Source organism: Artibeus jamaicensis, unplaced genomic scaffold (assembly GCF_021234435.1).
Source record: "Artibeus jamaicensis isolate MK-2021 breed Jamaican fruit bat unplaced genomic scaffold, CSHL_Jam_final contig_3290, whole genome shotgun sequence".
In the NCBI taxonomy this organism is placed as follows: domain Eukaryota; kingdom Metazoa; phylum Chordata; class Mammalia; order Chiroptera; family Phyllostomidae; genus Artibeus; species Artibeus jamaicensis.
This window is the reverse complement of record NW_026521779.1, coordinates 1,346,455-1,365,334: the sequence shown is the minus strand read 5'-3', so window position 1 is coordinate 1,365,334 and position 18,880 is coordinate 1,346,455. Positions and strand designations below refer to the sequence as shown.

Sequence of the window (18,880 nt, the reverse complement as noted above, 5' to 3'; positions counted from 1 at the left end):
TTCCCGCCTCTCTTCTAATCCTTCTGCGCACGCGCTGGCCCCGCCCCAGGCCCCTGGACTCGCTGCGGCGCGCTCCTCTGTCAAGGTTTCTCTCTGGGAACGTGCACGCGCACGTTAACGGCCGCGCGCACTGCTAACGGCGGTTGAGCCGTTGGGCCGTCCCAGGGTTACGCTACCCAGCTGGGAGCGGGCGTGGGGTGGAGGGGAGTTTAGGCGCGCGCGCGTGCGGGCTTTAGAGGTTGCGGGGCGGAGGTGGATAGTGGAAATCTAGCGGACCCTTCCTTCATTCATTACGTTTCAGTTCATCTACTCTACCCAAAGAAATCTTTTCAATAAAAAAAAAAATTCTGCCTGGTTGGCATAGCTCAATGGATTGAGCTCGGGCTTGTGAACCAAAGAATCGGGGTTCGATTCCCAGTCAGGGTACATGCCTGGGTTACAGGCCACTTCCCAGCAGGGGACACACAAGAGGCAATCATACATTGATTTTTCTCTCCCTCTCTCCTTCCCTTACCCTCTAAAGATAAATAAAATCTTTTTTAAAATTCTGACCCTTGTTCCTTGATTTAGACTTAACAGCCTCCAGTGAAAAAGTTTATGCAGTTACCTCCTTGAATCAGGTACCTGTGTGCTCCAGAGCTTGAAGTTTCTCGAAAGTATGGTGGATCTGGTCCTTAAGAGTTGTACCCGTGTTCTTTGATGATAATAGTTAATAACAATAACTTAATCCTAATATTATTGTTGGCACACAAGCCACAGACTGGGAGAAAATATTTGCAAAATATAAATCTAATAACTTGTACTCGCATCTAAAAGGAACTCTTGCAACTCAATAATAAAACAAACCCAAATCAAGAAACTGGGCAAAAGATTTGAATAGGTGTGTGCAAAAGCCCTGAGGTGGAAGGAAGCTCAGTGAGGCTGAAGAGCAGCCACAAGGCTTGTTGGTAGGAAAGAGCAAGGATTATGGGAGGTTGTGGTTGGGTAGAGGTGGGGTTTGGGGAAAGGTAAAGGGTTGGAATTTTGTTCCAGTTTGTTGGGAAAAAGTTTTCTCTGGGATACCTCCACATGCCAGTGTAGCATGTGGAGGAGGCAGTGGGAAGCCGTTCACACTGCTCAGCCCTTGTGGGGATCTCTGTTTTAGGCCACATATACCTAGAGCACACATCTTAGACACCCACATTCCGGAAAACATGGATTTGAATCTGAGTTCTATCTCTTACCCACAACGATGATCATACAACTGCCACTCACTCAAAACCCATTGTCTTCTACTACCAAGGTAGTAAATCTAAAACACCTGTGTACTAGGCCCTGGCCGGGTAGCTCGATTGGCTAGAAAATCGTCCTGATACCTCAAGGTTGTGGGTTCAACCCCAGGTCAGGGAACACACCAGTGAATCCATAAATAAGTAGAACGACAAACTGATGCTTCTTTTTCCCTAAGATCAATTTTAAAAAAGAAAATGTCCAGCTACTGTAAGGGCTTCAGGGATAAAACATCCGGAACATACCAAGAGTTACTTGAAAATTGGAGGAGTAATCTACCAAGGATAATCTCAAAGGCTTATGTTAAACATGCACTCACAAACACAAGCAAACAGAATCCAAACAAAAGCAACACACAACATGCAGAATGACTTTTTAAAATTTATTTTTCATTTAATTTTTTTGAAAAGCTTACTTATTTTTAGAGAGGGGAATGAAGGAAAAAAAAAGAGAAACATTAACGTGTAGTTGCCTCTCACATGCCCCCTCTGGGGACATGGCCTGCAACCCAGGCATGTGCCCTGACTGGGAATCAACTAGCAACCCTTTGGTTCACAGGCTGGCACTCAATCCAGAGCCACACCAGCCAGGGCAGGATAATTTTTATGGTGCATCATTTGTATAAATTTTAAAAACATGCAGAAATGAGACCATGTCTTAGAAAGTAATACATAAAAATAGGAAAAAGGTTCAAATATGAGAATGATAAACACCCAGTTTCGGGAGGGAGCAATAACTTCAGCAGGGTGGGGATGAAAGGAACTAGGACAAACCCGTAGGATCTTCAAACCCACTGGTCACATAGGCCCAAAGCAATACTGTAGTCAGTGATCAGATTGATTGAAGCAAGGGTGGGGTGGAGTGATTCTTGGTTGTTATTGAACTACAGTTTATATTATATTCTTCACCCTCAGCTATTTTTCAGTAAGGCCTTACCTCTCTCACTACTTCTGAATTTACTTATCACGTCTCTAGAGCACCCTCCCCACATGTCAGCTCCCGAGCACAGGGACCTGAGTCTACTTTGCCTACTGCCAAGGTTTCAGCTCATGAACAGTGCTGGCACTTAGTAAGTATACTGTTATACCACAAATCAGTATTTTTCTGTATGAGTGAATTATTTAATACGAAATAAAGATTTAACAGACGAGCTATCAGGAGCTTGGTACCCACAGGGCCCTGGGACCACTGATGCCCATGGCCTCAGCTGACTTGTCAACTTCACTGGGTGCGCCAGTGGCCTTGTGATTACCCAAGAAACTTTATTTTCAAAAGTGCGCTGTCCCTAAAGATGTGGGGTGAGTGACATGGCAGCTGGGATTTGCTTCCACAAAAGCATACAGAAGAAGCTCAAGTGTGAGATCCTAAACACTGTATGATGGGAGCAAAGATATAAAACTGTATCTTCTCTCTTTTCTGGGCTTGTAAGATTTTTAAAGCAGCTTTGGGGAGGCTAGAGGGATGAACAGGTGGAACACAGGTGACCAGGGTAGTCAGGGTGGTGAAAATACTGTTTGATACCATAATGGTGCATACATGTCATCATCCCTTTGTCTAAACCCGTACAAGGTACAACAGAGTGAACCACTGTTCACGTGTCAATACAGGTCCAACAGCTGTAACAACAGCACCATTCTGGTGGGGATGTTGGTAATGGGGGAGCTGTGCAGGTGGGAGGGCAGGGGGTATGTGGTAAATCACTGTACCTTCCACTGGATTTTGCTGTGAATGTAAAAGTGGTCTAAAATTGTGTTTAAAAGGAGGGTGGGGGCAACTTTTAAAAGCTTAAGCTTGCTTGCCCTCCCCAAAAAGAGGGCACGGTACCAAGTAGTCCTCTGGCTAATTGATTGGTAAATGCTTGAAAGAGCTCATCTTTTCCAGGGGAGAGTAAATGAAACTGACCAGGAGACTCTGAGGATCCATGACCCCATTCCAACATCACTCCCACTAGTACCTAGGTTTCCCTCCCATCAAGCAGCACTCTGAACTGGGGAGAGCCGACATAACCCAACCACCCCTAAGGAAAGGCGCCAGATGAGGACAAATGCCCACTTTATTAGCCAACCTGCAGGGGTCCCTAGGGCCCACCCCCATAGATGGATATCAGAACAAATGAGCTACCCGCTCCCCTGCCCCTGGGACCCTGAAGCAGGTAGGGAAGAGGAGATACAAGGAATAGGGCGAGAGCCTCACAGAGGCCTCATAAATACAAGGGAGTCCACTGGCCAGGGATGCAAAGGGACTGGGCAAGGGCTCAGGGCAGGCAGCCTGTTCAGGGTGGCCCATGTCATGCAGCCTCCTGTGTCTGTGGGGACGCCCGTTCAGCATCCAGGCGGCACAGGGGACTGTCATACACCATCTGCAGGTTCACCTTGTGGCCTACCAGCTCACGGATATTGTTGATGCCGTATTTGATCATCGTTGGGCTTAAGGGAGAGAGGGAACAAGCTTTAACACTACTAGGTCAGGTCCTGTTCTCCTCTGATCAGAACCTCTGAGAGTTCCCACCTTCCTCAGAGTAGAAGCCCAAGTCCTCTCTGTGGTCCACAGGGCCCTGATCAACATGCTCTATCACCTCCCTACCTCCTCACTTTCTCCCTCCAAACACAGCATGCTTCTTACTCCACTAGGACCCCAGAAGAGGCAAGGGTATGTGCTACTTATTCACAGTAGAGAACACAGCCCACAGCAGGTGATCACTTAAGTTTCTTAGTGAATGAATGGATAGTGCTGAAGGTCTGCGGGCCTTCACACCTGGCGAGTCATCTAGGCAAAGCAGCCAAGCACGTGCTAAGTGGTTTGGGCACTCACCGCTCCAGGGAGAGACCCCAGGCAATGACTGACACATTCTCAGGGAGCCCCATGGGCAGCAGCATTTCAGGACGGAAGAGTCCTGAGTTCCCAACCTCCACCCACTTCTTCAAGCCTGTAGGGGCAAAAAAACAATGTGGGTGATGTTGGGCCAGAGGCAGTGAGTTTGGGAGGCAGGGTGTGGGCTTGGCAGTGAAGGAATCTGGGCTAAGAGGGGGCAGCCTCAGACATCCCTCCCTACCACAGTACCAGGTCCCACCCCGACCTTGGTGGTAGCTGAACACCTCCATGCTGGGCTCAGTGTAGGGGTTGTAGGCTGGCTTGAAGCGCAACTGGGTAATACCTGGGAGGAAGACAAGGCTGGTGACCCAGACATCCTCCTGCAGACCCACCAACACCACCTGCCCCGGCCTGCCTGCTCACCCAGCTTGGTGAAAAACTCCCGAAGGACGCCCATGAGGTGGCCCAGAGTAAGGCCATGGTCAGCCACAACCCCCTCGATCTGGTGGAACTCGGCCAGGTGTGTGGCATCCAGGGTCTCATTCCGGAACACACGGTCAATGGAGAAGTACTTGGCTGGCGTAAAGGGTTTCTGGGGGTGACAGGCAGGTCAGGCCAAGGCATGGGTCAGAAGATAAGTATTAAGTCCCCCCCATCCCCACACTGTCCAGTCCTAGCTGTACCTTTTGGGCCAGACGGTATAGGGCACGGGCACTGGCTGCTGTGGTATGTGTGCGCAGCAAATTCTTACGGGCCTCATCCAGCTTCCAATTGTACTTGTACCTTCAGGAGGAAACCCGGAAGTCCATGCTGATGTCCTTAGGTCCCCAACTTCCTTCCCCACAACACCCTGAAGTCCTGGTCCTGCCTCACCCCTGTGAGCCATAGCCACCCTGGGAATGGGTCCGCTTGACCCGATGCACATAGTCCATTGGGAGCTGCAGGGCCTCAGCTGGATCTGGGAAGGACAGAGCATCACCGAGTCAGTCATGTAGGATTTCTCAAACAGCCACTGAACAGAGGACACAGATGCAGCTCCCAACCTCACCTGCCGTTGCAGTCAGAGGGCATCCAGGAATACCTGAGTCAATCATATGCCTGTCTGCCGAGAACCTTCTACAGCTCCCACCTTACTACTAGAAAAAGCTGAAGTCTCCTCTGTGGTCCCTAGTCAACTCCCTGTCCACATCCCTCCCAATCCTAATTCATCACTTCCTCCAGTCACAGAGCCTCCCAGCTGATCTGTGAGCACATCAGGCACGTTCTAGCCTCATGGCCTTTGCACTGGCCATTCCCTCTGCCTGGAAGTTCCCTTCTCCAGATATAGGCCATTCTCAGCCTCCTTTGATCTTTGCTTAAGCAACGACTTAAAACAAAACAAAGCAAAACAAAAAAACCTTAAAAAACAACAACAACAAAACAAAAAAGCCCTGACAGCTCCTCTTCCATGCGAATTTCCCCCATTGCATTTACTGCCATCCTGCATTACTGCAATCACAGGTTATTTAGGGTTTATCACGTCTCCCCTGCCAGAATGCAGGTCTCATCAGGGCAAGGACTTCTGTCTCATTCATGGCTGTGACCCAGGTGTTGAAAAGAAACCTTGGCACACAGGAGGAGCTCAGCAACCATTTGTTGTGGGGAGGTGTAAACTCTTGAGATCCCCTTTTAGAGACACAATTTTGGTGTGCCAGAAAAGCTCCACCACTTACAAGCTGTGGGATCCTGAGCAGTATAGTTCCCTCTCTGAGCCCTAGTGTCCTTGTAAGTAAGAGGGGCTGAGAGTATTACTTTCCTATAGTTGGCAGGAAGATTAGAAGAGCAACTAGTGTATACGGAGTGCTTAGTAAGTTTGGGGTGCTGTGACAATAACAATGGCAATGCTGCCGTTGATCCCAGCCAGGCAGTGGGGATTTACTGGTCTCACCAGACCTCCTCCTCCTGGTGGGAGAAACCACCACTGTGGAAAGCCATTCAGTTTCACACAGCACTAAGAATGGTTAAAAAAGAAACGAATGGGGACCAAGGCGTGTCAGGAATGACTTCTCTAAGGTAACACATGCACATTTGACACCAGAGCCCTCCATGAAGATCCAGGAGAAAACAGTGGTCAGCAGAAGGCACAGCAGAGGCAGTGCCCTGAGGTGGTCAGGAGGGCAGGTGGAGTTTATTCTGTAAAAGGGTACACCACCCCAAAGACTCTGCCCAGGCCCAGCACCTCTGATGGCATAGCGGGGCCACCCACCTCTCAGGAAGAAAGTGTCATGCTGGTCTCGTGCTGGGTGCTGCTGGGGCTGGAAAAGTGCATCAAAATTCCAGAAGGAGCTTTCAATGAAGTTGTCAGTTGGCATCTCAGTGAACCTGGTGAGAGAAGTGGCCTGACTACCCTGCCTGTGCCTAGGGCTGGCCCAGCTCCCCCCCGCCCCGGCCCCATGCTCACCCCATCTCCAGAAAGATCTGCCGGAATTGGGTACGGACTTTTAGCAGGGGGTGCAAGTGACCGCTGTCAAGGAGGATGCCATGGGCTGAGAAATTGTAGGGCTTGAAGGTCCGGTCCCGCCAGGAACCGCTGTGGATGGGGACGCAGGGTTCATAGGTCTGGTGGGGACTGCCCATCCCCACCAACCCTTCGCCCTGGGGCTGCCCCTACCTGGAGATCATCTCTGGACTCAGATCCGTCTCCTGCTTGGAGACACTGGTGCTGAAGGCACTGCCTTTGCTCACCCAGTAGGTCTTCAGGGTTCTTAGGCCAGAGGAGGGAAGGGAACATCACTGTCAACTTCTTCACCTGATCTCCCAAATGATGCTGACCCCAGCACCACCCACCAAGTCACTATGCTTTCTCTTCTTTTTCAATTTTTATTTGTTGATTTTAGAGAAGGGAGTGAGAGAGAAACATTGACTGGTTGCCTCCCATATGTGCCCTGACTGGGGACTGAACCCATATCCTAAGTATGTACCCTGACTGGGAATCGAACCATGACCTTTAGGTGTATGGGACGATGTTCCAAGCAATCCACATCAGCTAAGGCTGATTTATTTTTTTCCTGATATTTAGTGTTACCTGGAAATCCTTTTATTTGGCCTCTACCTATATCCTGAATTCATTAACTTATTCTTTCAACGAGCACGTATTGAGAACTTACTGTGTGCCAGAGCCCGTTCAAAGCACTAGGTACACAGCTGGTACCTGACTGGTGTAGCTCAGTGAGCTGGACACTGTCCTGCAAACCAAAAGGTCACAGGTTCAATTCCTGGTCGGGACAGGTGCCTGGATTTGGACCAGGTCCTTGGCTGGGCATGTGCAGGGGGCAACCAACCTGTTTCTCTTCCTCTTTTTCTCCTTCCCTTCCCCTCTCTCTAAAAAGTAAATATATAAGTAAAATCTTTTAAAAAAGAAAAGCATACAGTTAGGAGTGATAATAACAGGTAAAGCTTAGATAGATAAAGTTATCCTATTCCAGCTCTGTTCCAGTGAAGTCACCCCACAATCTTGTGAAAGGGGGTCATTTTATAGATGAAAAAACTGAATCCTAGAAAGATTAAGTGCTTAGCCAAGGTCACAGAGCCAGTAAGTGGCAGAGCTGGGACTTGGATTGGGCAGCCCACCTCCATTCAGTGTCTGCTGAAAGGGGACACAACCCTGTAAGAGCGGAGAACCCAGCCGTCCAGGTCCCAGCATTCAGTCAATTTCAGACAGTGTTTAGGACTGTGGAAGAAATAAATAGAGACTAGGAGTGAGTGGCTTTTATGGAACTTGTGGGAGAAAAGGTAGTCCCTGTGACACATGAATAGAGGTTGACTGCTGGAACCTGCCTTGAAGATCAACAAGATCATTCTTGACAGAAGACAGAGCAAATGCCAAGGCCCTGAGGTGGCATGGGCCTGGCCTGTGTGCTTGACAACTATAATGTGAAGAGGGGCTAACAAAATCATGGCCAAGTGTGGCCAGAATAGCTCTCCCTTCCCTTCTCCTATCCAAGGGCCACACAGGTGACATAGGTTTGAGCCTGGGGGTGGCCACCACTCACACTTCAGTAAGCAGCTTCCTTTTCTTCAGCTCACTCTTTTCTTTTTCACTCAGCTTCTCGACCTGCCCACTCTGGACCAGCTGGAGCCGCCGCTGTACCTCATCTTCCACACTGTTCACCTGCCGTGATGATAGATGGATAATGGGAATAATGGGATGATGGTTGTGAGTAGCTGTGAGGGCCAGAGGTCTCCCCGCTCAACCATAGAGACTCACCACTCGGAACACCCGGGGCCCATCAGCTGCACTCTTGTCCACACGGATCCATTTGCTGGACATGGCCTTGCTGAAGCCCACCTTGCCACTGGGCAGTTGCTGGAGGAGCAAGGCTGCAGTGAGGGGGCACAAGGGCCACCTTCACCCCATCACCTCCCTAGGCTCTGCCCGCCCACCCATGGCCCTACCATGAGCTCACTCTGGGCCAGGCCCTCGGGGGGCACACTATAAAACACCCGGGCCTCATGGCTGCCCTCTCGGGCAATCTCCTTGCCCTCAGCAGTAAGCTCCCAGTGCTTGGTGGAACGTAGCTCAGCCTCGATGATCTGCAGGAAAAAGAAGGCAGAAGCAGGGGCAGGGTTAGTGCCAGGTGCTCTCTTGTTACAGAACTGGAGCCAAGGTCAAAGTATAACCCCTAAGACTGGCTTCACATCTCAGCTTTCCCTCTTCCCAGCCAAGTGATCTCCCCTTGCTGAGTCTCAGTTTCCCTTCTACGACACAGGGATAACAATAAATATGATTCACACTTCCCAGGGTGAAGTAAAGTACTAAAGGTATTGCCTGGCAGAAGACAAACTCTATCACTTTTTAACCTAGGACAGATTTCTTAAAAACCTGGGGAAGACTTTTAAGGTCTCAGATGAACTGACTTGTCTTTATGTTTATGTGTTCCCATCTCAGGGCCTGAAGAGTCAGAGAAAGGTCCCAGAGGTTCACATTACACACAGGAGCTTGAGGCTCCACGATGAGGACAGGGTTCAGGTTATACAGGCAGGGGCAAGGCTGTGTGGAGCCCACATGTCCTAGCTCCCCCTTCATTCTAATTTCCAGCTCTGCTCCTCACTTGCTATCTGACCTCAGGAAAGGTGCTCAACTTCCATGAACAAGTTTTCTTATCCATGAGAGCAGAGTGTGGTGGGCTCCACCTCACAGGGTTGTTCTAAAGAGCAATAGAACTAATACAGAAAGGATGCTTAGCATGCAGGGTGTTTAGCATGCAGCAAATGCTGTGTAAATTCTATTGCTATTATTATCACAATTAAATCTCGCACTATTCAACCCTCTATGACCTACACAAATGTCAATTTCACATCAGTCAAGATACTGTCATCCCACACACCATTGCTTTAATCCCTTCTCCAAACTGACAGACTTGGGCATTGCAGCCTGAGCAATTTCAAATCCAGGTTTGACTGTCCCTTCTAGTGACAGTGATCCAATTACTGACCAGTATTTAGGAGTGGTCATATCTGCAAAATGGATAACAATGCTACCATCAACCTATGGTTATGGCAAGGATTGAATGACAAATAAAGCTGAAACCAGAGGGGGGCACAAAACATAAGTTTGATGAATGAACAGCTCAGATATGTTTTCTGTGTCCTCCATTCATGGGTCCAGCCTCACCCGTGGCCCACAGGCCCCTCAGCGTCCTCCTCCTGTGAATGCTCCATAAGCCTTCACTTATCCAAGTGGGGAGGCTGGGCTTCATTCATGCTCCCCTTGCCTTGCCGTGAATCTCACTTCATTCCCTCTCCTAAATCACCTCTCCCTCCCAGCTGCCATCCTACAGACACCATGCCCTCTAGTTTAGGGGGCATGTTTCTGCCCAGTCTTGGCCTGCCCCTACCAGTCCTTCCCAAGAGTGATATAGGCAGCACACACATCAGACTAGCTCCAGCTCCTGTAATGGTTCCCTACCATCCTGTGAGAGACCTGAAAGCCTTTGCAAATTCTAGCTCTGTGGTCTCTCTCACCTCTCACCCTCTGCTCCACTAACCCCATACTGACCTCTAAAGCGCCATGGCTTTCCTCCTCGATGCAGAGACCCAACTCAGCTGCCACCTCGTCTGGGATTCTCTCCTTTCCCCCAGGCTGGGTCATTTGCTACCTCTGGGTTCCCTGTGACTCCTCCATTATTCAGGTCGCGTGAGTACCTACCCCATTAAATAGCAGTCTCCCTGAGGGCAGCGACTGTGTCTTCCTCGTCAACCATAGTAACGCCCCCGCCCCAATGTAAATCGTGCTCTCAATAGACGTCTCCTGCTGGAGAAACGTCAGTGCACCCGGATCCCCCCTTTGAGAAGTTCCCGACTCCCTGTCCTGCATCCTGAATTGAACAGGCCTGAGGGAGTTTGCCCTGGAGGTAGGCGCTAAAGTGAGAAGGCCCCGCTCACCTCGCCCAGCGCCTGCAGGCTCTTCACCGCTCCCACCACGGCCTGGTGCTCCACTCCCAGCTCGGCCGCTAGATTCGCGGTATCCAGGCCGCCATCGGCCGCCTCCAGCCGCTTCAGCAACACTTCCGCCACCGGACCGTCCGCCATGGCTGTTGCCAGGTGGCTCCGTGTGTGCTTCCCAAGGCCAGAAACACCGGAACCGGAACCGGCTCCGGAACGACGGGAACCGGAACCAGCGCCGAAGTGTGTGCGGCCTTCTTGAATGTGGCTGGTCATGTTGCAGGGTCCAGGGCCTCGCCATCTTGAGTGTGTCAATTGAATCTTAAAGCCGGGAAGAGACTCGGTGAGTCCTTACCTTGGCCTTAGGTGGCCTTGTGGTATCCACTTGACTCGACAGGTCAAATTGATTGACCTCGAGGAGCGGATCAGAGCGTTGTTTTAAGTTTCATTTAATCCCACCTGCAACGGGCTATATGACCTTGGACTTCCTCCTTCTCTTTGCCTTGGAACCCCCAACCCTTCTGGTATTGTCTTGCACTATAGAGCTAATCATTCTGCTATTGTCAACTGCTTTTAAATTTTCAAAGGGAAGCTCGGTAGGGACCATCCCCATTTATAGAGGGGAGAAGGACCCTCCTAATAATAGCCCAGGTAGCAGCTAACCTGTGTGGACATCCAGCTGTGTGTCCAACCCAGTGTTAAGTGCTTCAGGTGTGTTATTCCATTTCTTCCAAAACTTTATGATGTAGATACTGATATAATCCCCATTTCACAGATGCAAAAGCTGATGCTCAGAGGGTGCTGTGGTTTGCACATGGCCCTACAAGGAGCTGATAGAGATGGAAATCAGAAATTGTAAACACTCCAGATTCCACCCAACCCCTACCTCAGGCTCTGCAATCAATGTCAGGGCAATAATGCGTGGTCTAAATCAGCACTGGCTTAAAGATATGTAATGAGAGACACAAATGCAATTTAAAATTTTCTAGTAGCAACGTTAAAAACAAAATGGGTAAAGTTAATTTGAAGAACTGCTATGTTCATTTATATGACTTGAACACTTAATATAACATTACTAGTGAAATAGTTTACAATTTTCCATACTAAGCCTTAAAAATCTGATGAGTATTTTAATTTTTAAAATATTTTTAATTATTCTTAAAATTGATTTTAGAGAGAAAGAAACATTGATTTACTGTTCCACTTATTCATTCATTCATTGGTTGACTTTTGCATGTGCCCTGACTGGGTACTGAACCAACTCCCTTGGCATATGGGTATGATGCTCTAACCAAATAAATGTACTACCTATCCAGTCCAATATGATGTGTATTTTATTTTAGTAAGATTTTATTTTTTTTAAGAGGGGAAGGGAGAAAGAGAGGGAGAGAAGCATCAATGTGTAAGAGAAATATCAATTGGTTGCCTCTCATATGCCCCCAGTTGGGAACCTGGCTCACAACTCAGGCATGTGCCCTGACCTGGAATCAAACCAGTGACCTTTTGGTCTACAGGCCTGCACCCAATCCACTGAGTCACAGGAGCCAGGGCTGGTGTGTATTTCACACTTATACTACATTTCAGTTTGTACCAGTCACATTTCAAATGGTCAGTTATATGTGGCCAGTGGATGCTATTAGACAGCCCAAGTACATTGTAATCCCAGGTCTGCCATTTATGTCATACAAATCACTTACTCTTGCTGTGCTTCAGTTTCCTCACGTGGATGGAGGTATTATCAGTCCAGGTTATTGTGAGAATTGTGAAAGTGCTCACACCTCATGTAGTATTTGTTAATACTAAATTGAATGTGCACTGTATATCAGGCACTATGCTAAGCAGTATTCCTTTAGTCATTTAGCCATCACAATTGTTATTTGAACCTAGAAAATGGGGTTACTAATATTCCCCAATCCTGACCCTACAGTGAAGTCCTGATTTAAAAAATTCAGAATTCATTTCTCAAAGTCCCTTCTTTCCTTCAAAGCGCTTTTCCCATGTTTTAAATTTTTAATTTCTTCAAGCATCCTTCCTTCTGCCACAGATAGGTTTTAAGCCTGTTCTGTCAGGTGCTGCAGGGAACACTGGGGGATGGTGAAGTCAACCAGACAAGCACAGTGTCTACCCTTACGCAGGAAGTACCAAATCCATGTGTCCATTGCACTTGGTGAAAGGGAGGGAAGACAGGAGGGTCAGTGGCAGGCCTGGAGTGACACTCCAGACTTGGGGCTTCTCCTAAGGGGGGGCCAGGTTGGGCCATACTGGACGCTGCATGGGGGAGGGAGCAGAATCCCAATTTCTGCAAAATCCCTCATTTCTCCCTTTTCTGAGTCTCCACCACTAGTGGGAAAGCACTACTTCCTCACCGTTTTTGCGAAGATTCCCCTGCTCCTCCCCTTCCGAGGTCCACTCCCAAGTTTCTAAGTCCAGGACCTCTTTGTTCTTTCCCTCTTTGGGAAACCCCCTAGCCCTTCTTCCTCAAGACTGCCCTATGCTGGCACTAACGCGGTTCTGACTTCAGAAGACTCTAGACTCAGGGGACTTACGCCTCTCCTTAGACCTTATCTTCTCTACCATCTGTCTCTTTTTTTCCTCCCCAACGGAACCCCCTGCCCTCTTGACTTTAGCCGTTTAATTGCAAAAGCCAGGCCGTTTGTGGGAGACCACAAAGAGCGACCCCTTTCATTTACTGGCGGGGGTGGAAGAGGTTGGGGGAGGGGTGGTAAAGGAGCGGCAGGCTGCAACTAAAGGATTGCCCTAACCCGACCCTAGGAGTTACAGCCTATAGTCATATCTTCCGAGTCTTCTGGGCTTCCTTCCCTCTTTCCCAGGATGTCCTTGAAAGCTTTGAAAGCACTTTTGCTGGGCAGCAGCTGCCAAGGGTCTCCTCCTGGCCTTTCAAGAGCTCCTGTGACATTAGAGGCTAATTGACTTGCTCCAGGTCACACAGCAGCAGTCTGCCAGGGTACCAGGCACTATAGGAGCTGCATTTTGGAGACAGCTGGCACACTCTGCTGGCCTGCATGACTTTGACGCCATGGTGAAGTGAGGTAGAGACCACCAGAGCCCAAGCATCTGGTGGTCTCTGCCTCATCCTGGGGTGCAAGCGGTAGGAGAGAGGGAAAGCCAGAGACAGCGCGTCGTAGTGAGAGTTCTCCAAATGCGAGTACAAAACCTTGCCTATATCTCCCCGCAGAGTGGATCCGAGGAGGTGAGGCTGGGGCTAGGGCAGGGTCCTAGTCGCGACCACACCTGCGCTCGCGCGAGTTCTTTAAATTTCCAGATCCCGAGCTACGCGCGCAAGCGAGGTACAGGTTGGGCCGACCGCTGGTCACATGATCTCTCCTGAGGGGCTTGAAGCCCCTACTTCACCGGCGGGCGTCTCCCACAACGCGTGGTCGACACTCATTGGCTAGTGGTGAGGCCAATAGAAATCGGCCATCTGGGAACCGAGCGTTCCTAGGCACAGCCTAACTTGCTGAGTTGAGGAAAGCCCAATGGAAAGTCAGAGTCGTGGCCACTGACCAATGAAAGGCATGGAGGGCGGGCCAAGAGGGAGGGCCAGGTTGGTTAGAGGGGCGGTCGTGTATAAAAAGTCACGGCCAGCCCCAACATCCGTCCCTACTGCAGAGCCGCTGTTGGAGAAGAATTGCAGGGTCCGCGCGCCGCCGCCCCCTCGGCCCGCCATGCTGCTATCCGTGTCACTGCTGCTCGGCCTTCTCATCCAGGCTACCGCCGAACCCGTCGTCTACTTCAAGGAGCAGTTTCTGGACGGAGGTAACGCCTGGCCCCTCCTCGAGGCCGCCCCGACAACACGACTGGCCCCCCAGCCCAGATCTGCGTTGTCGCCTCTAATTACTGCTCAGAGGGCCAACACGGTGGCCCCAATGACTAGAGCCTCAGGCGATCCTTTTCACGTCCCTGGGGAACTAGGAGGGTGCAGCGGCCTCCCGCAGCAGCATTTACGATTCGTCCGAGGATCTCTTAAGCCACCGGAGGTTGTCAAACGAGATTGGGGTGGGGGCACTCAGGGATTTTCTTTAGTACAACAGTTTATGGCTCCTGGAAGATGCATTTGAGCTGCGGCGGAGTTGGTGGGTGGGGGAGGAATCAGCACAATCGCGCTGACCTGCCCCTTTCATCCCGCAGACGGGTGGACCAACCGTTGGGTCGAATCCAAGCACAAGTCGGATTTTGGCAAATTTGTCCTCAGTGCTGGAAAGTTCTATGGTGATCTGGAGAAAGATAAAGGTAAGAACCTGAGGTTGGGTGCTGAAGCCCAGGAGGACTTCCTGGAGGAAGCCCTAGTCACTGACAGCCTGGGCATCCCCAGGAGCAGCGGAAGAGGAGGAAGGGGAATGGTTGTCTGAATCTTTGAACCTTAGGGTTCCCGGGGATTGGGGCCATCTGTGACCTCAATACTATTCTCTGCTAGGGCTGCAGACGAGCCAGGATGCCCGCTTTTACGCCCTGTCCGCCAGATTCGAGCCTTTCAGCAACAGGGACCAGACGCTAGTGGTGCAGTTTACTGTGAAACATGAACAGAACATCGACTGTGGGGGCGGCTATGTGAAGCTATTTCCAAAGAGTTTGGACCAGGCGGACATGCACGGCGACTCTGAATACAACATTATGTTTGGTGAGTGGCCTTACCCTAGTGCTGACCTCTGATTAGAGGGAGACTGAAACCCATCCATGGTTTCTTATAACCCATGAAAGGTGGTCATGAGAGCCTGGGAAACACATTGTCAGGCTTTCCTTTGAAGGGGAAACTTAGAGGGTAGTCACAGCAGCAATAGTTGTATTGTTATTGTTGGTCTAAGGCTGTTAATTTGTGTGGCTTTAGGTAGGTATTTTCCAGCTTTACAAGTTAGGATACTGAGTTCTACAGTGTGCATGTTTTTTTCCAGTTCTCATTACCCCTTAGAGATAGTTGAAGTCTGAATCCTGTCTTTTGAGTCTTAATGGACCTGAATTTAAGAATCAGGTGTTTTTAATTTAAAGTGGTGAACACACAATACAATGTTTTTATAGATGATTTGTAATAAAATTGTATACCTGAAATCTACATAACTTTATTAACCAATGTCACCCCAATTCAGTTTCTTTAAAAAGTATTTTATTTACTTATTTTTAGAGAGGGGAAGGGAAGAAGAAAGAGTGGGAGAGAAACATCAACGTGTGGTTGCCTCTCATGTATCCCCTACTGGGGACCTGGCCCGCAACCCAGGCATGTACCCTGACTAGGAATTGAACTGGCAGCCCTTTGCTTCACAGGCCCGTGCTCAATCCACTGAGCTACACCAGCCAGGGCCCAATTCAGTTTTAAAACAGAATTAAGTCTTCCTGTTGGAAATAGGGCTTGTGGGGGTGCCTGGCAGTGGTGGACAGCCTCTGGCCCTTAACTGCAACTGCTTCTCACCTAGGCCCTGATATCTGTGGTCCTGGCACCAAGAAGGTTCATGTCATCTTCAACTATAAGGGCAAAAACGTGTTGATCAACAAGGACATCCGTTGCAAGGTGTGCCTGGGTTTGGTGACAAATGGCTGTCTGGGGTAGGCTCAGTGGCCAGTCTAGTGGGCGGGGCCACTCACTTTTGCCTTCTTCAGGATGATGAATTCACACACCTATACACACTGATTGTGCGGCCTGATAACACCTATGAGGTGAAAATTGACAATAGCCAGGTGGAGTCAGGCTCCCTGGAAGATGATTGGGACTTTCTGCCACCCAAGAAGATAAAGGATCCTGATGCTTCAAAGCCCGAAGACTGGGACGAGCGGGCCAAGATTGATGATCCCACAGACTCCAAACCTGAGGTTGGTGTTTGGACAGGGGCTTCCTGACACAGAGGGGCTGGTGGACAGCTAGGCCAAATCTTACCTTTTCCTGTACTTTCAGGACTGGGACAAGCCTGAGCACATCCCTGACCCCGATGCTAAGAAGCCTGAGGACTGGGATGAAGAGATGGATGGAGAGTGGGAACCACCAGTGATTCAGAATCCAGAATACAAGGTGATCCTGGGGTTCCAGGCAGAGTGGGGTGCACAGAGGGGAGCGTGCTGACTTCCACTCACCTCGAGTCCCCTTCTTCTATAGGGTGAGTGGAAGCCCCGGCAGATCGACAACCCGGATTACAAAGGCACTTGGATCCACCCAGAGATCGACAACCCTGAGTACTCTCCTGATAGCAATATCTATGCCTATGAAAACTTTGCAGTGCTGGGCCTTGACCTCTGGCAGGTGAGATGTGGGGGAAACGGGAAGATTGCTAGGGGTTTGCAAATGTTCAGGATCACCCTGTAGGAAAGGGACAGGAGTAGGAGTCAATCCTAGGCAGTTATGAGCCTAAAATGGTGATTTTTTTTTTCAGAAGAATTTCCTGGTCTGTCATCATGGAATTCTCACAGCACCCCCCTTGAGGTTCTGTATACTTTATGCTTGGCACTCCCTCAAGAACCTTATCTGAACCAACTCATTAACTTCCTCCAATGACCTAGAAGGTGGTTAGATAGTTCCATTAGGGACCAAAACTTTTTTTTGGTGGGGGGACACCAAATTTTTGTCAGTTCTGTTCACCAGTGTACCTTCAGTACCTAGAATTTGGCACATAGTAGGTACTGGAAAAACATTTACACAAGGTAACGAAGTGAGACCTCATACAGATGAAGAAACTGAGGTGCAGAGAAGTCACCATTCCAAGGTCATACAGGCAGAATATAGCAGAGCTGAGGTTTGAACCATAGTGTTATCATGATTTTTAAATCATAGTGTCGGACTGTGATATTGTGTAGTGGTTATGGAATTCAAGGCTGGGGCCATGGGGTGATCTCTGACCTTCAGTACATTTCTACCCCCAGGTTAAGTCTGGCACCATCTTCGACAACTTCCTCATCACCAACGATGAAGCATATGCTGAAAAGTTTGGCAACGAGACATGGGGCGCCACAAAGGTGGGACTAGGGTCCACTCATGGGCTGGGGTGGGGGCAGGCAGGGCTGGCAGATGGGGGCCAGGCCCTGAGTGTGTGATCTGTGTGCAGGCAGCAGAAAAGCAAATGAAGGACAAGCAGGATGAGGAACAGAGGCTGAGGGAGGAGGAGGAAGACAAGAAGCGCAAGGAGGAGGAGGAGGCGGACAAGGACGACGATGAGGAGGACAAAGATGAAGATGAGGAGGAAGAGGAGGATAAGGAAGAGGAGGAAGAGGAAGATGCTGCTGCTGGCCAGGCCAAGGATGAGCTGTAGGGGCCATGCCACTTCTTCCAGGGCTGGACTGAGGCCTGAACGTGCCCACCACAGAGCCAGTTGCGCCAAATAATGTCTCTATGAGACTGGAGAACTTTCCTTTTTTTTCCAGGCGGGTTCCAATTTGGGGTGGATTTTGGTATTGTTCCCCCAACCCTTTTTTTTTTTTTTCCCCTCCATTGGTGTTTTGTCTCTGATTCTCCTTTGGCCCTCATCTTTCTTGACATCTTTGCCTTCCTCTGTCCCTTGCTTTCCCCTGATCCCTTAATTTCCCATCCAACCTAGGGGTATGGGGGTTGTGGAAGAGAAGCCCCAGGCCCAAGATTCCATCTGTTCTTCCTGGAGCCCAGAGAGGGAACAGGAGACAAGGATGGTGTCCCCAGCCCCCCAGCACTGAGGAAGAATGGGGCTCCTAGGCCCTGAGCTCTGACACCCCCCCCAACCCCTCCCTTCCTCTTCTGCCTCCAGAACTGGGCCACTTCTGGGTGGGGCAGTGGGTTCCAGCTCAGCTCACACTGAGAATGTAAGAATTACAAACAAAATTTCTATTAAATTAAGTTTTGTGTCTTCCTCCTGTGTCTTCTTCTGGGGGAAGACAGACATCAGGAAACCAAAGGTGGCTTTTGGGGGGGGGGGGATGACTTCGGTAAGACTAATTTCTCAGCCACTAAAGCATTAGCTGAATGTCCCACAAGGTTACAGGGGCCTTCATTTACCCCCACAAAGCACTGGGTGGGAGAAGAGGAACTAAGTGCCATTTCAAATACTCCAGGTATTAACTCACTGAGTCCTTGCACCAAACTGGTGAATTTCTAGTACTGGTTTAGTCTGATGAGAGGATAGGTCCAGAATATAGTAAGAGGTGGGGCAGGGATTTTTAAACCCACACCTTAAGACACTTTCTCATACTGTTTTACACAACCATATGTACCTCTTAACCTATGGAATAAGACTACATAGAGCAATCATTCGGTGGTAAAAGCCATTCCTCTTACAATCTGGAAGACTCTGGGCTTCTGAGGCTGGCCTAGGCCTGTTCTATTGGGTCCACAAGGCTGCCATTAAAGTCCAGCAGGTAGCTGGCAGCTGATAACCTTGTTGCAGGAGAGAGGTAAGAAACCCTGAAATGG

The 18,880-nt window shown here is 49.6% G+C and overlaps 2 protein-coding genes across 2 annotated transcripts; one reads left to right on the top strand and one right to left on the bottom strand.

Moving 5' to 3' along the window:
* Positions 1–3,304: 3,304 nt before the first annotated feature.
* Positions 3,305–11,302, bottom strand: FARSA (phenylalanyl-tRNA synthetase subunit alpha). Its single transcript, XM_037145756.2, has 14 exons — positions 11,167–11,302; positions 10,504–10,824; positions 8,515–8,652; positions 8,327–8,425; positions 8,112–8,230; positions 6,731–6,823; positions 6,521–6,649; positions 6,326–6,441; positions 4,954–5,038; positions 4,764–4,863; positions 4,504–4,672; positions 4,346–4,423; positions 4,081–4,195; positions 3,305–3,695 (listed from the first exon to the last, which is right to left on the bottom strand). Exons 1-14 carry the CDS (start codon positions 11,176–11,178, stop codon positions 3,557–3,559), a joined length of 1,713 nt encoding a protein of 570 aa, XP_037001651.2. The 5' UTR covers positions 11,179–11,302; the 3' UTR covers positions 3,305–3,556.
* Positions 11,303–14,104: 2,802 nt separating this feature from the next.
* CALR (calreticulin) lies at positions 14,105–18,320 on the top strand. The gene is made up of 9 exons (XM_037145757.2): positions 14,105–14,280; positions 14,653–14,754; positions 14,939–15,142; positions 15,930–16,024; positions 16,114–16,323; positions 16,406–16,519; positions 16,604–16,747; positions 17,365–17,457; positions 17,547–18,320. Exons 1-9 carry the CDS (start codon positions 14,190–14,192, stop codon positions 17,748–17,750), a joined length of 1,257 nt encoding a protein of 418 aa, XP_037001652.1. The 5' UTR covers positions 14,105–14,189; the 3' UTR covers positions 17,751–18,320.
* The last annotated feature ends 560 nt before the right edge of the window (positions 18,321–18,880 follow it).

Bases quoted from the DNA above. Each gene is read 5' to 3' on its own strand.
- FARSA (XM_037145756.2), bottom strand. The intron at 5,039-6,325 runs GTGGGTGGCCCC...TGTCCTTCCCAG, and splicing joins TGACACTTTCTTCCTGAGAG to ATCCAGCTGAGGCCCTGCAG. The intron at 4,864-4,953 runs GTGAGGCAGGAC...TTCCTCCTGAAG, and splicing joins GGTGGCTATGGCTCACAGGG to GTACAAGTACAATTGGAAGC.
- CALR (XM_037145757.2), top strand. From the start codon at position 14,190: ATGCTGCTATCCGTGTCACTGCTGCTCGGCCTTCTCATCCAGGCTACC. The intron at 16,025-16,113 runs GTGTGCCTGGGT...TGCCTTCTTCAG, and splicing joins ACAAGGACATCCGTTGCAAG to GATGATGAATTCACACACCT. The intron at 16,324-16,405 runs GTTGGTGTTTGG...CTGTACTTTCAG, and splicing joins CCACAGACTCCAAACCTGAG to GACTGGGACAAGCCTGAGCA.